General features: G+C 44.1%; 1 protein-coding gene across 1 annotated transcript in view; it reads right to left on the reverse strand.

Moving 5' to 3' along the window:
* ADAM12 (ADAM metallopeptidase domain 12) overlaps positions 1-15,352 on the reverse strand; it is a 184,193-nt gene that overhangs the window by 25,927 nt on the left and 142,914 nt on the right. The window contains exons 12-13 of the mRNA XM_066555175.1: positions 6,087-6,264; positions 744-833 (exon numbers count right to left, since the gene is read on the reverse strand). Coding sequence (XP_066411272.1) covers positions 744-833; positions 6,087-6,264 — 268 coding nt within the window. The remainder of the gene's footprint in view (positions 1-743; positions 834-6,086; positions 6,265-15,352) is intronic.

Genomic DNA, 15,352 nt, shown 5'->3' on the forward strand with positions numbered 1-15,352 from the left:
CAGCCACGAAAGTTGGGTGAGCTCTGGGAGCAGCGCTGAATTTTAATCACATTGCCTTTGGTAAAAAGCAAAGGACATGAAGATAGATTGATTTTGCTAAAAAGCAATTCCTGGCTGTGAGGATCCCTTGCTGCTCCAAGCTCATAGGTTGCCACAGACAACCTGCTGGGTGCTTTATTAGCCCACAGGCAAGGGATGGTCTGAGAATTCAAGCAGGTAAATGCCTGTGGTAAGTTGGCTTTTATAGAGTGTTAGGAGACCACAACAGCTGATGAGCTGCTGATAAAAATACATTATGCTATTGATAGAGTTAATAATTTAAGGACCTTCCCCCCAAAAAAGAGGGTTAAGCATTTAATGAATGCTTGCTGAGTAAGAATGAGAAAAATTAAAGCACACAAAAGTTCATGAAAAAGAAGTTTTGCATGAGTAACTGAAGGGGCCACAAAAAGCACAGAGACAATTTAAAAAAATCTGTTGATCTGCTCCTTCAATAATTTATATTTTGGGAATTTTTAAATTGCTCACATGACACGCAAGTGTCTTAATGCTTATCAATACCAATTTACTTCTCCTCCATCCTTGCTTTGGGAATTATCTAATTGCTCACATGACATGCAAGTGTCTTAATGCTCATCAATACCAATTTACTTCTCCGCCACCGTTGCTTACTGCACTGAAGCAGGGAAAAATGCAGAATTCTGCCCTCCCCACCCCACCCAGAGACATTTCCCCAGGTTCACCTGGCAGTCCTCGCAGCAGAGCCCATGTGCACACACTGCTCCTGGGTTCAAGGCACAGGTGGTTGCATTGCAGCACGGGTTTGTACATTCCTGCATGGATTTGGAGGGTAAATTTAGAGCAGACAACGTGCAGTCACCATGAGCTGTAAATCAAGAGGCTGCCTATAGCTCTGCCAAGAAAAGCTGGGCATGAAATCATGAATTATGCATGAAATTCGACAACCTGATCCAAACAGCCTTGTCTGCCCTCGGATTCAACAAGCCCAACAAGTGTAGTAAAACCAGAGGAGCTGCTGAGGAGGGCTGGTTTATTCCAGCTATGGATCTAATCCCAAATATCAGAAACAACCCGAGCGTGCTGACACCAACCCTGATAGAGCACTGGGGTGTTTTATTGCCACAGGAATCAGTGGAATGATTCCAGTGCCTCCAGAGAGGATCCAGGAGCTGCTGCAGTTGCTGAGCATCACGACCACAGCTCTGTTTTGTGCTAGCTGCTGGCCAGGCTCCTGTTTGGATGCAGGCTGGGGCTGCCACAGAGGAAGACAACGCACACGATTCCATGTAATCCCTTATCAGAGCACACCAGTAATAGAGCTGTGAGATATGGAATGGCCATGAATTGCAGCCTCACTCACTGATACATCCCAATTTCACACTTGTGGATTAGATGGTGCCGTGTGTGGGCTTCTGCAAACTTTATTGTCAGTAGAATGAGCTCGTAAGGAGCCTCAGAAAAGAATGGATTTGTTTTTCCAAGATAATGCCCACAAGCTGCAAGTTACACCAGCTGAGCTGGAATCTCATCTCTCTCACAGAAATAGGAGCAGATAAAATTGCTCTTCAGCTGTGTTAAATCTGTTTGACTTAGCAAGGGATCACTGACAATAGAGGGAACACAGGAGGAATGAGTGGGTTAGAGTGATGCTCTCAGTCTCTTGTTACTTCCCTGGCTTCTGAAAGCTTCTCAACTGACTCACCAGCACAAACCAGAAGGATTCTCAGCATTTCACTGTTTTTTAGGTATTATCTTCCTGGATGTACAAAGCCAACTGTGCTGTGAAGCAGAGGAACAACTTCCTGCTCCTATTTCTGATCACCGGGAAGCAGCAGGCTACAGAAATATTCCTGTGCAGCTGCTGCATGTCAGGAGCAACATTCCTCTGCACAGAAGCACGTTTTCTAAATTCACCTCAGAAATAATCTGAGATAAGCAGGGTGGAGTGTCAGTCCCATTAAGGTCATTTTGAAGCAGTCAGCTGCAATACCCCATCCTCTGGCCCCACAGCAGCATTCCACAGGCAGACTGGGATAAAGACACAGCTCTTGGAGTGGTGTTTCAGCAGCCTCTGAAATTTCCAATTGCTGCCTCACTTATTGCTCATTGTAGGGAATGAGCTTGGTAAATAGTTTTTGTGCCTGGGCTATCAAATTGTCAGGAATGATTTAAAGAAGTGAAAAAACAAGCAAGGCTCACCAGGTTTTGGGAGGATGGAGACTGCCACCTGGAAGTACTGCTGTGCTGGAGTTTGTTGTTATTATTATTATTAGTTATTATTGATAACAACAGCAATGATGGGAGGAGGTTTCTCAGTGTGGCTCTCCTGGCTCTTCAGAGGAACCAGAGCAGCCCAACCCCAGAACAATTCCAGCACCACCTACGAGATGTCAGGCTCTGTCCTGTGGACAGGACACCTGGATTTCCCCCTCTCTTCTCTAAGAACACAGGACAGACCCCGCTGGGTCAGCCCATAACCCCTCTGTCCTTGCGTCCCCCTGAGAGCAGCCAGCAGCAGATGTTTAAGGACATTGACACCTTCCCATTCTCCTGCCTTTCCCTTGGCTCTCCCTTGGCTCCATGGGCATTTTTAGCACCTCTAAGAGTCAGAGTAAAGGAACTCACAGGTAACCAACACAGTCAGGGCAGCAGCTCCTTCTGCTTGTTTGGAACCTGCCATTTTCTAACTTCATCTGCTCATTTGTTGATCTCTCTTCTCTCACCCTTTCCATTCCCTTCACGATTTTATCAGCTTATGCTGCATTCCCCTTCATTTTCTTTTTTTCCAGCCAGAGCCCTTTGGAAACTTTGAACCACCTTATTGCTTTTCTCTCAATCTTTTTTCACTCTGCTTTATCCTCCCTGGGATCAGGGAGGGGTAGGGAAAACCTGCACAAGCAGTTTCAGGCACAGCAGATTTATAGAGGTCTGCTGGTGCTTTGTTTTGTTTTCCTATTTCTCTCCTAGTACTTTCTAACAGCCTATTTACCTTTTAGACCACTCCTGAGCACTGGGCTGACATTTTCATGAGACTATTTATTGCAATATGAAGTCTTGTTCCTCCATGGTCAGAGTCAGCTCAGAGTCCATCATCTTCTTTGTGTTTTTGGAATGTGCATCACTCCTCAGTGAGTCCCATTTCTCATCCTAATGCCTGCTCCAGCTGCCTCAGAAGGTTTCTCTGCAGTCCTTCACAGCCAGTTTTCATCTCTAGCAGCCTAACTAATATCATCAGCAAATTAAAGACTATTCCTCCTCCCAGGCTCTTTATGAAAATGCTGAGTTGTGTAGTCCCAGGACACATCTCATGGATGCAGCACAGCAGATCTCCTACCACTGCATGAAATGGGTGATTTAGACCTGCTTGTATTTCTCATCTTTTAACCCAATTTTTGCCCGTGCACTTTTCTCTCCTTTACAGCTGCTCAATCTCCCAGAGATGCTTTGGTGAAAGGTTTGGCCCAAAGCCTCTCTGAGCCCCTCACAGGCTGCAGTGACAGTCCTGTCCCTTTCCATCCACTTGTTGAGCCCTTCAGAGCTCTGTGATGGATTTGTAAGACACGATTTTGTAAGACAAGAGTTCCTGGCACAAAAGCTGTGTTGACTCGTCCCTGGCATGTCACAGCTGTTTGGGCACTCACCCCTAATTACATTTGGAAGTAATTTGTCTGACTTCTGAGTTAGCAATTTGTAGTTTTCTGTTCTTCCTTGCAGCTGGTTATGAAAGACATATTTTCATCTTTCAAGGACTGAAGATTTTTACTTCTCTTTATCCTTTTATCTTTCTATCTATAATTTACATTAACCCTCCTTCCACAGACACTGCAGCACATCAGGCATTTTTGGTCATATAGACAAAAATTGTTAGGATCATAAAATCATAGAACGGTTTGGGTTTGAAGAGACCAAAAATCATCCAGTGCCACCCCTGCCATGGCAGGGACACCTCCCACTGTCCCAGGCTGCTCCAAACCCCAGTGCCCAGCCTGGCCTTGGGCACTGCCAGGGATCCAGGGGCAGCCCCAGCTGCTCTGGGCACCTGTGCCAGGGCTGCCCACCCTCACAGAAGAATTTAATCCTAATATCACTCATTCTTGGGATGCTGCAACACCATGGACAGAACTCAGCTGGTACAAATGAGTGGGCAGTGCATTAGTAACTAATCACACAGGTTTTCTGGAAGCACTCAGATCACAGCAGTAAATCCCAAATAAGTTTAATTGCACCCAAGCTGCATTTTTTCCAATATAACTAAAAAGGCAAAAAAGACAGAAAGAAGAGGCAAATCAAGGCAGTGCTTGCTGACATTAAGTGGCTTTGACTTGAAAAGGTATCACTGACGTTCAGAAATGAAAACAAGAAAGATAACAGGGTTACAAAGACATTTGCAAGCTGCTTGCACTCTACTGACTTTAAACATGGAGATAAGGCTGCTTCCTCCAACCCTGTTATCCTCAAGAGTGAAGGAACTGTCAGGAAATCCTCAAGGCTTGGACAAGCCCAATGCACTCCACAGGCAGGATGCAGCAATATCTTGCTGCTTTAACTGCCCCCATCTCTTTTGTCTGTAGGTCCCTATTTATCACAGGAAACAAATCCCAGATCTGCTGCTGCCTTTAATTCACATAATCAGAGAGAAGTTCAATAAAGCCAATGAGGAGAGGATGTGAAAGGGATAAGGATGCCAGCTCGGATATTATTTGACCCCAGGTTTTGCCTATCTCCTGCTGATCTGAGGAGTCCTCTGACACAGTCACTAAACTAAATGGAACAATCTTGGAAGCAGCAGCAATCTGTTTGGGAGGCAGTGAGGGCTCTTTCTGTTGGGAGGTAACTGACTAGAGGGAAAGAAAAATCCTACAGGGAAGGAGGAAAGGTCTTGTACCTAAAAACTGAAGCTGCAATGAAAAATACTTGGCCAATATTAATATTTCTATTTATATAATTCTATAGATATGGATAGTGAGGCTCTGGCACAGGGTTCCCAGAGAAACTGTGGCTGCCCCTGGATCCCTGGAAGTGTCCAAGGCCAGGTTGGACAGGGCTTGGAGCAACCTGGGATAGTGAATAAGTGAAATGGCAGGGGGAAAATGAAATTATCTTTATGGTCTCCAACCCAAAGCATTCTATGACTGCACAGTTTCTGTGGTTATGTTGACATAGATATAAATAAATACAAATTTAAATACAATTCAAGAATTTTATAAATATAAATATGAACACAAATATAAAATATAAATATGAACATAAATATATAACTATAAGAGTGGCTTCTTATTGACGGAAACAAACCTTCGACTAACTGACATTTGCTTGAGAAATTCCAGCCAAGTTCTCAAACTTCTGAGTTTAGCTGATTAGCTAATGCTGAAAGGAACTTCTAGGACCAGGAGGTCATGGCCAGTCCGCTGGACAAGCCAGAGTTTGCTCTCTAAGGATGAACTGAGCACATTCTTAACCCAAGCCCTGCTTAAACTTTCCCATCTCGAATGCACTCGAGGCTCCCTGCTCTTCTGAGACTCTGGGGTTCGAGCTGATGGGACAGAAGCAGAGAAGTGAGAGCTCTGTTTTACACCAAGCCCACCAAACCAAGCCTCCACTGCCAAAATCCTGCAGGGAGGACATGAGCAGCCTTTCCCAGGTGGTGTCCTGTCACTGACACATTTTCTGAAAAATCCCTTTGCCAGGAGTTTTCTCCTGAGAAGCTGAGAGGCCTCAGAAAAGAAATGTACACAATGAGTATCTGATGGCTGTGGAATATGGTCTGGAGATGGTTCACCAACAGGTGCATCTTGGATTGGTTGCATGTGAGTTGTTTTTACTTGATGACCAATTGTGGTCCAGCTGTGTCAAGGCTCTGAGAGTCACAGATTTTTATTATTCATTCTTTGCTAGCCTTCTGATGTCTCCTTTCTTCTATTCTTTTAGTATAGTTTTAATATATAATTTTCTTTTAACATAATATATATCATAAAATAATAAACCAGCCTTCTGAAACATGGCAGTCAAGATTCTCATCTCTCCCCTCGTCCTGGGGACCCTCAAACCCCACCACACTGTCTTACCTCAGGCTCCCCACAGTCACACTCCTCTCCATCCTCCACGTAGCCATTCCCACACTTCTGGCCACCAAAGGACTCCTTGACCTCAGGCAGGTTAAAGAGACACATCCCCACTCCTTTCTCCAGGCTGTTTTCCAGGTCCTTCCTGCTGCAGCTGCTGAAGACCATGGGGAATGGATAGCTGGAGAAAAACCACGTGGAGACAAAGGGAAGGTTGTTATATCAGGTGAAAACCTCTCTCTCCTGTCACACTGGTGACATTTCAGCACATCTGTGCCTCAACCAGAAGATTGTGTTCACTTTTTATCACACAAAATTGAGATACAGCAGTTCACTGTGAAATTGAGCTCAACCCATTAATAATAATAATAATAATAATAATAATAATAATAATAATAATAATAATAATAATAATAATAATGATACTTTCTGACTATGAGCAAGGGAATTTTCACTTTTTCACTTCAATTTGTAGCTGCTGTTAAGGATTGGAAGTGTTCACATTTGAAATTCCTTCTCCCTCTTTTGCTTATGGAGTTATAATGCAAATGATGATTATGAGCCTAGAGAAATGCTGGGTTTGCAAGTAGTATCCTGCATTTGCAGGACTGCAAAAGATCCTAATCCTTCTTGGAAAATTCAGCCTCAAATGGCAAATTCATTCATCTTGCTCTGTAGAATGGCAAACTTCCTGCTCTTTTCAGGAAAAAAAAAAAGACTAAAGAAAAACCCACTGTTACTTGATAAGAGCCTGCCTCTGCAATTCATCAAAGCTGAGCTTGGGAACTGCATGATTAAAGCAAAGACAGTTTTTATTTTAAATCAGCAGGGCTGTAAATAATTTAAAATATAATAATATTATTATTATATTTATATTATATTATGGTATATATTATATTACATTATATAATTACATTAAATTATATCATATTGTATCATATTATATCATATTGTATCATATTATATTATTATAAATATTTTAATAATAATTTCAAATCAGCAGGCTGAAAATATTCCTGTTTGGAATTCCCAGTGCTGAGTGCAGGTTGGACCCTGCTGTGCAGACATGTAGCAGCTCCCACTCCTTTTGCAGAACACCCAGACAGTGAGAACAGAACAGTCCAGTGCAGCACAAATGCCAGCAGGTAATTGCTGTTCTTCTCTGGCAGAACTCAATTCCATTTCTGCTGAGGAATGTTTGCAGTTTGCCTCATGGGTGAGGGACCAAGTGACACCAGGGCCTGGCTGATGGCATGGTGTCCTTGATGCCTTGGGGTGCTGGAGCAGAGGCCAGAGGGAGTTCAGAGGAATAAAGTGGAGATTTATTGAGGTGCCTCCAAAGGCCACACCCTGGCAGTGCCCAGATGGCTCCAAGATGGAAGCAAAAGAGCTTGGGCATGAGATCTCACATTTTAGTCCATTTGCATACAGGAGTTAACTGTCCAATTAACAGCTTCAAATAATGAAGTTTCATCCTCCTTGCTTGCTTGCCCACCCTCCTCTTTCCATGTTGTTTGTGCTTTGGGCCTGAAGTTTGAGGAGATTGTCCTGGAGTCTCCAGCTAGAACAGGATTGTTTTGTCTCCATCACCCTGTGCAAAGATCCCAGTAACACTGCAAATAAAGCTAAAGCTGCCCACCAAAACAGAACAGAAAAACTCCAACCCGAGGTGTCATCCTGCTGGGACTGCTCTGTGCTGTCATGGAACCAGAGCCAAGGAACAGTTTGGGCTGGAAAAGGACTTGGAGACCATTTGATCCCACCTCCAGGGGCACCTCCCACTACCCCAGGGTGCTCCAAGCCCCGTCAGCCTGGCCTTGGACACCTCCTGTGGCTGCTCCATCCACAGCTTCTCTGGGCAACCCCTGCCAGGGCCTCCCCACCTTGAAGGAAACAATTTCCCCAAATATCTCATGTCCACCTTGAGTTACACTGAACCTGTGTCACAAACACGGTGTAAAACAGCTTCTCCCCTCAGACTGATACCTTTGTCCAGCAGAAACTCAACATTTCAGCAGCTCAGGAGCCAACCTGGCAACTCCACTTTACTCACTGAGTGCTTTGTGTCACCCACGTGTCATTAGGATTGTTATCTCTGCAGACAAACAAGACAACAGAAATTCTGCACTGCTGAACTTCAGACTTCCATTAATCTCCTGGTGTTTCTGATATCCTCAGATGAAAAGCTTGTTTTGGGAATGATGATGCCCCTAGGTCTTAGAAAGGGATAATTTCTATTAAAAAGAAAGAAATGTTTGGCAACTACAAATGCAATAGAGCTTCCTATGCTGACATAAGGAAGTTAATTAGGATCTTCTAGGAGGTTATAGATACATTACAGAACAGAATATATTTTTTGCCTAGTTAAAATTACCTCTTTTACAGTTTCTTTTGCAATAAAACAGCCAGCTCATTGGAAAAGAACATAAACATGAGTCTGAAGAAGAAAATAATTTTCCAATATCACTATAGGGCTTGTCAAGTTAAACTAAACAGTTTTGAGTTTCACTGACATATGACTTCAGAAAGCTAATAGGCATCTCCATGTAATAAGCTGATTGCTGGAAAATATCAATGTTTCAGCAAAATGACAGAGTCTAAGATAAATAAAGAAATTTCAGAATAGCAGGAGGTAGGAGCCAGGCTGCTAGCTGGGCCCCAAGGGAGGACAGGGAAGGTACTTGGAGTAATGGAACAGAAAATAAAGGCTCTTAGAAAACTACTGACCATTTTATATTGAGCAATTGGCAATGTTCTCAACAGGGCACCACAAACTTCTGTCCTACCCTGAGTGTCACCGGGAAGAAACCTCACAAAATTCTGTGTTTGTACTGTGAACAAGCAGATGGGTGCATAAAAACCAAAGAAACCAAAGAAACCCAGATACACCTGACTGATAAACCCTGATGAGGGCTTGATCAGACAGGGCCCTCATATCAAAGTGTGAGTAAATGAACACTGCATCATCCAGGCAAGATCCTGCTCTTCAGTGGCACAGCTTTGATATCCACTGGGGTGAGACAAGAAGACACCTCTCAGGGCATGAAATCCACTCAGGAGCACAATTAATGCAGATTTCCATGTGACACCTCTCAGCCACACACAGGTCATGAGGACAGCTCCCCAGGCAAAACTGTCACTGTTCCAGGGCAGTTCCTTGGCACCCCTGCATTCCCAGGATCATTGGCATGGATGTGAGGCGTGTCTGTCCACCAGCAGGAGGGCAGAGTCCTCTCTCAGTGCCAGAGGTGGAATTGTGCCATTGCTGATGAATGAGCTTTATGTTCCCCCCCCAAAGGAAATTCAAGCTGTTTCCTATTTTGAACCCAGAGATCCATTCATCTCCTGGCTTTTCCTGCTCCTGACACTGATTTCCTCAGCTGACATCAGTGCAGCACATGGCACATGATGACATTTCCTGAAACACTTCTTTACCAAGTAATCCCCAAATAAAGCAGTAAAAACCCAGAAATAAACCCAGCTGGTGGAAACAGAGAAACTTCAGGGTAACCACACCATGCAGAAGAAGGTTCCACATCAATTGGTGCCAATTGGTATTTCATTGGAAACTTGATTGATCTTTAATGTGGTACTCTGATACCCAACCAGTCTTCTTTTCTTGACCAATAAAGTTCCATGTAACAGTCACAGCACTTGATTTTTGTGATTTTAGGCTGTATTTTGTCTGTCTTTGCAATTTCAGAGCTGTTTCATCAGAAGAATGAAATGCCTGGCAGATGGGATGGGAAGGGAAGTCACAGATATCAGATGTCAGCAGTGCTCAAACCAATGTTTGGGTGGATCTGGAGCTTGTGAAAAATGCTGAAGGGATGGGGATGTGAAAAGAATTCATCCTCTGAACAAATACAGGAGCTTCCTCCCACTGCCCTGTAAAGAGGCTTCTGATCTCACCTGGAAGGAGCTGCCTTAGGATGGGAGAAGGAAATGGGGTCTCCAGTGTAGTCAGCCCTTGATCTGTCTCCAAGATTTCAGTGATACCTAAACAGGGACCTTTGTGCTTCCTGTGGTAGCTCAGACACTTACTCTGTTGGAAAACCAGCTCATAAATGCCATGGAGAACATTCCAGAGGTGAAAAATTCATCAGCAGTCTTTATGCTCCATTCATCTCCACTCAAGACATTTTCTGTTACAGATCCTTATTTCTTTTTACAGTTGGAAAGAGAAAGGACACCTCAGTCCAGCCTCACTCTTATTCCAAAATGCTGTGTCCCATGCATTTTTTACACTGTCTGAATCTGGAGATTTAATACACAATGGATCATTTTGTCAAACTGTTCTGGCTGTGGATACAACGCAACAGAACTCAAATTGTTCCCAGCACTACCATCAGTCTCCTCAGTGCCTTTGCAGCAAGGAAAATCACTTCAGTCTTTCTGCCCCTCTTGAATCCACAGCATTCCTTGGTGTCTCCTTGGTGCTTTAAAGATGTGTTTAATCCCCAGCAACAAATATCCCAGTTTCCAACAAAAATAGCTCTGCCTGCTCCTGCAAATAAGACCTTCACAGTTGTCAGAGGATCCCTGGTAATCGATTCCTTGGGAAACAGAGCCTGGCCTTGTCCCATTCATTTATATTTCAAGTACTGCAGCCCTCCAAATGCCAGGTTCCTTTAGGCAGTTCTGCATTTAGCCTGTATTAGATGGCTCCTTCCATTAACTAAGTGAAGTGGCATCAGCACTCTGTCAAGTCCCATTTAAGAAGAGAGGATTCTTTGTACCAGCACCTCGTTGCCCAGCACAGGCTTCTTTTCTTTTCCTTTTTTTTTTTATGAAATATAAAAGCTCATCTCTGTCATCTCCATTCCAGAGGAATTCCCCTTCCTCAGGGGCTGAATGACAGGAGAGTACAAGCACAGGAACTGAGCCACTGCCCCAGAAAATTACAGGCTGAGGAGATGAGACAGGCAGAGCACTGAGGAGAGAGGCAGTGGCTGCTGATCCGTGCAGGTCACAGCAGATCTGTGATCACTGCTCAGGCTGCTGGGATATTCCTACTGCTGTCCTTCCTCCTGCTCAGGCTGCTGGGATGTTCCCATTCCCACCCTCCCCACTGCTCAGGCTGCTGGGATATTCCTAATGCTGTCCTTCCCCCTGCTCAGGCTGCTGGGATATTCCTACTGCTGTCCTTCCTCCATCTCAGGCTGTTGGGATGTTCCCATTCCTACCCTCCCCACTGTCCAGGCTGGGATGTTCCCATTCCCACCCTCCCCACTGCTCAGGCTGCTGGGATGTTCCCATCCCTGTCCTTCCACTGCTCAGGCTGCTGGGATGTTCCCATTCCTGCCCTCCCCAGGCTGCTGGGATGTTCCCATTCCTGTCCTTCCACTGCTCAGGCTGTTGGGATGTTCCCATTGCTGTCTTTCCCCCTGCTCAGGCTGTTGGGATGTTCCCATTGCTGTCTTTCCCCCTGCTCAGGCTGGGATGTTCCCATTCCTGTCTTTCCCCCTGCTCAGGCTGGGATGTTCCCATTCCTGTCTTTCCCCCTGCTCAGGCTGGGATGTTCCCATTCCTGTCCTCCCCAGGCTGCTGGGATGTTCCCATTCCTGTCTTTCCCCCTGCTCAGGCTGGGATGTTCCCATTCCTCCCTCCCCACTGCTCCATCTGGAATATGCCTGGAGGAGCACTGCCTTGAGCTGCAGGAGACCCAAACCCCTCCAGCTGCATTGCAGCAGCACCTCAGGAAAGGTGGAACTCCTTTGATTCCTCCAAATCCTGTCTGTCCACACCTCAGAACCTTGGGCCCACCTCCCCTGAGCTCCTGCACCATTAAACACCACAGATTTGTGTTTCCCAAGCACTCAAGGGGTAACACAATAATTCTGGGAATTCTCTATCCATTGCACAGCAGGATAAACTACAGGCTCACCATATCCTAGAATCATTTTGATTATTATGATTATCACTAGCCAATCTCACTTTCTATTTCTTATTCAAGAGCTGCAGGATTTTTCTAAAGGAACTGCATTGTTCTGTCCCAAATGTTGGTGTACACACCCAGACAGACACTATATGTATATACACATCTATTTATAGGGTTCAACACATCTATTTATAGGGTTCATTTCTTCCAGTTCACATCACAACCTGATTATTCAGCATTATGGCAATGTTTATACAGAGCCTTTTACCAAAACACCCTGAAGTGTTTTACAATTATTCACTCAATTAAAATGCACAAGAGCCCCAAAGAGCTCTGTTAAGTACCACCAGACCTCCCTCCCTGAGGTAATATGATAATTGGGGATTATATTAATTTTAAAAGGGACTTTTTTTTTTTTCTTTGAGCATGCTTATGGAAACAACTGTTGGCTAGCTAATTGCCAAAGGTGCAGAAAACTGGGACTGAACTTTGCCCAGAATTCCTGAGAACCCAAACCTGAGAGGCCATAGCTGGAAATAGCTCTGGCATCAGCTGTGCATTTAGGAGCATGAAGGTGCTTGAAGACAAGAGAGATGCTGAGTCTGAAGTTTCCCTGGTCCAACACCTGAATTTCCAACGTTTTCCATGACAACACCTTGTCTGAACTGACCACCACAGTGACTTTGTGTCTCTCTCAACCCAAGGACCCTTTGAGATTCAAAAATATGAATATTTACTCTCCTTAATCTCCAAAATTCCTGAATTTTGGCTCACAACTGGAGGGGATGAGCAGTGCAGACTCTTTTACTGGAGGATGGAGATGGGAGTTGGAGCTCACCCTTGTTCAGACTCTAGAAAATGCCTGACACAGAAATATGTGAATTTTCTGTTGCACATTCCAGTTTTACATAAGAACATAAAAATGAAGGGGTGGAAATTAAATTAAAGAATAGAGATAGGGCTGGTTTTGGTAATACAGGTGTAACTGACTTTTCCACAGAAAAATGGCAGCACTAGAGGGAGAAACCCAAGAATAAACCTCTAGAAGGCAGAAACTCAAGCAGCATAAATGTTTCTAGACCCAGGGAGGTGTTGATTTCAAGGAACTGTGACAATTTTCCAGCCCCCTTTTAAGTCCTGATCTAATTGACGTAATTCTTTTGCACTCAGAAGCATCCCCTTGGTTTTAACCTTCTAGATTTTATTACTGCTCTCCACCTTTTGAAAACAACTTTTTATGGGCTCCTAAGAGAGATGAGCCTACCAGAATAAAAGTGAATTTGCTATGAGATGACATTTTTTGACACTCCAGCTCTTCTGTACAGCAAGTATGTTAATGAATTAGTAAGCATAAAGAACTTCACAGAATTAGGTGTCAAGCAGGAGATAAAATCCAGTTTTCTTTGATATTGAAATAGGTGTTCAAATACTACAGATCCCTTCATGTATCAAGTTCTGTCACTACACGTTATTTCCTACACCTCACGTTTTAGTAGCAATTGTTTCAAATTAGACAAGTGCCAAAATGTGGAAGGACTTTTTAATCTATTAATTAGACAAGTGCCATAATATGGGAGGGCTTTTTAATCCATTATTTAAACAATGTCTTAATTTTTAAGTACTTTTGAGGGAGAAAGGCACAAATGCAGTTTTTGACCCAACCAGCACAATAAAAGGGGAGTTAAAGGTATCTGCAGATTGTTTCACACCTAAAGCTTTTGCAAACAGCAAATTGGGAAAATTAGGAGGAGGGAGGAAGCTGGAGGAGCCTTTGGGCTCTTGAAAGCAGATGTACCCAAGATATCAGTCCCAGAGCTGATGGGGCACATCTTTTTCAGGTGATTTGGAAGGATTTAGCTAAAAAGGAAGAGTGGTTTTATCTACAGATAAAGCATTTAAACAGGATGTTTGCTTCAAAAGGTAGAGGACGTCTGACAACCCACACTTATTTTTCTAGCCTATTTTTCACTCCCTTGCTCCTCTTTTAGATTTTTAATCCCTGGAGCATCGATAAAGTAGAGCACAGAACTGGGCCATGTAGTTAGAGATGACATCAAAGCTCTTCTGTCTGAGTTTGTGGTCAGTGACTTCAAAACAAGCCCAGATTTCTCCTGCAGCTTTTGTCACCCTCACTCTGTGGTGGCTGCTCACCCTTCCAATAAATAACTGGGATATCTCACACTGGTGTTCATTTAATTGATGTCTGCTTGGAGCCTTGTTGTGCTACAGTGGAATTTCCAGGCTTATTGGAAGGAAAGCCTTTCCAAGGAAGCGTTTAAGCTTTGCACACAAATGCCTTAAGTTTGTTTTAATTTTCCCCTGAGGATAGTGCAGATTCCCAGAATGAATTCCAGCAATCTCCCTCCAGGTGCCCAGACTGGACTGACACAGCCCCAGCTGAGGCTTGGCCTCTCCCTTCACACAGAAGGTGCAATTTTAACTACCTGGAATATTCAAAAAGGCAGATTTACAACTCTGAATGGGGGGCTTCAGGGCAGAACAAATGCCTGGATGGTTCCCAAAAATCCATTCTGCAAGGCAACAACACTTAATGGCTTTATACAGCATAGATTGTTGTGGCAGTCACAAAACTGCCAAATAAAACATTATTAGCAGTTACTTTCCCTTTGACAAATAGATGGTCAGAGAAGTTTTTTCTTGGAGGAGAGGCCTGTTGTGACTTTCCTTTGTGTTCTGGGGGTGAAGCAACACTAAACCAATTTATCAGCCCTGACAGGATCCTGACTCTGTGCTGGAGTTATCTGCATTGCAAAAGCTCCATGGGAATTGAACTCAGACAACTGTTCTTCCTGTTGGAAACCAGACAGCCAAGGCAAGGGGCTGGAATCAGTTTGAATTTGCCTCTGGCTCATCTTTTGCTCTGTTTCCTTTTAGACCACTACCTCATTAATAAAAATTTGCTGGATTGCTGAGAGTTCAGGTTTCACAATCTACTGCTTAGAATTTGAGGCTGATCCAATGCTGACTGCAGGAAAAGTCAGAAAGCAAGGCAGAGCAGAGGGAGGGATGAAAAGGCCAGGTCAGGTCTGGTCCCAGGCTAAGGAACAGCAGGATGCAGACACCCTGTGCCTGCCAGCAGCTCCCAGCAGTGAGGGAAAATCTGGATAAGGAGCACAAGCAGAGCGCCCTGAGTTTAAATTTTGTCACACAAAACACAACATCCTCAGCATGTGACGAGCAAATAAAGACAAATGGTCCAAACCAGAGCTGAAGATCAGCTTCCTGCTGATTTCTGATTAGGGAAAAGGTGCTTTGGTTAGTTCCCAACATGATTTTACAATCTGCTTTTGTTCCAGGCTGTTACATTCTAATTTTCTCCCTTGAAAAACCTTGGAATTGATTTTTTTTCAATGGGCCAGGAGCAGAC

This window comes from Molothrus aeneus, chromosome 8 (genome assembly GCF_037042795.1).
Source record: "Molothrus aeneus isolate 106 chromosome 8, BPBGC_Maene_1.0, whole genome shotgun sequence".
In the NCBI taxonomy this organism is placed as follows: Eukaryota; Metazoa; Chordata; class Aves; order Passeriformes; family Icteridae; genus Molothrus; species Molothrus aeneus.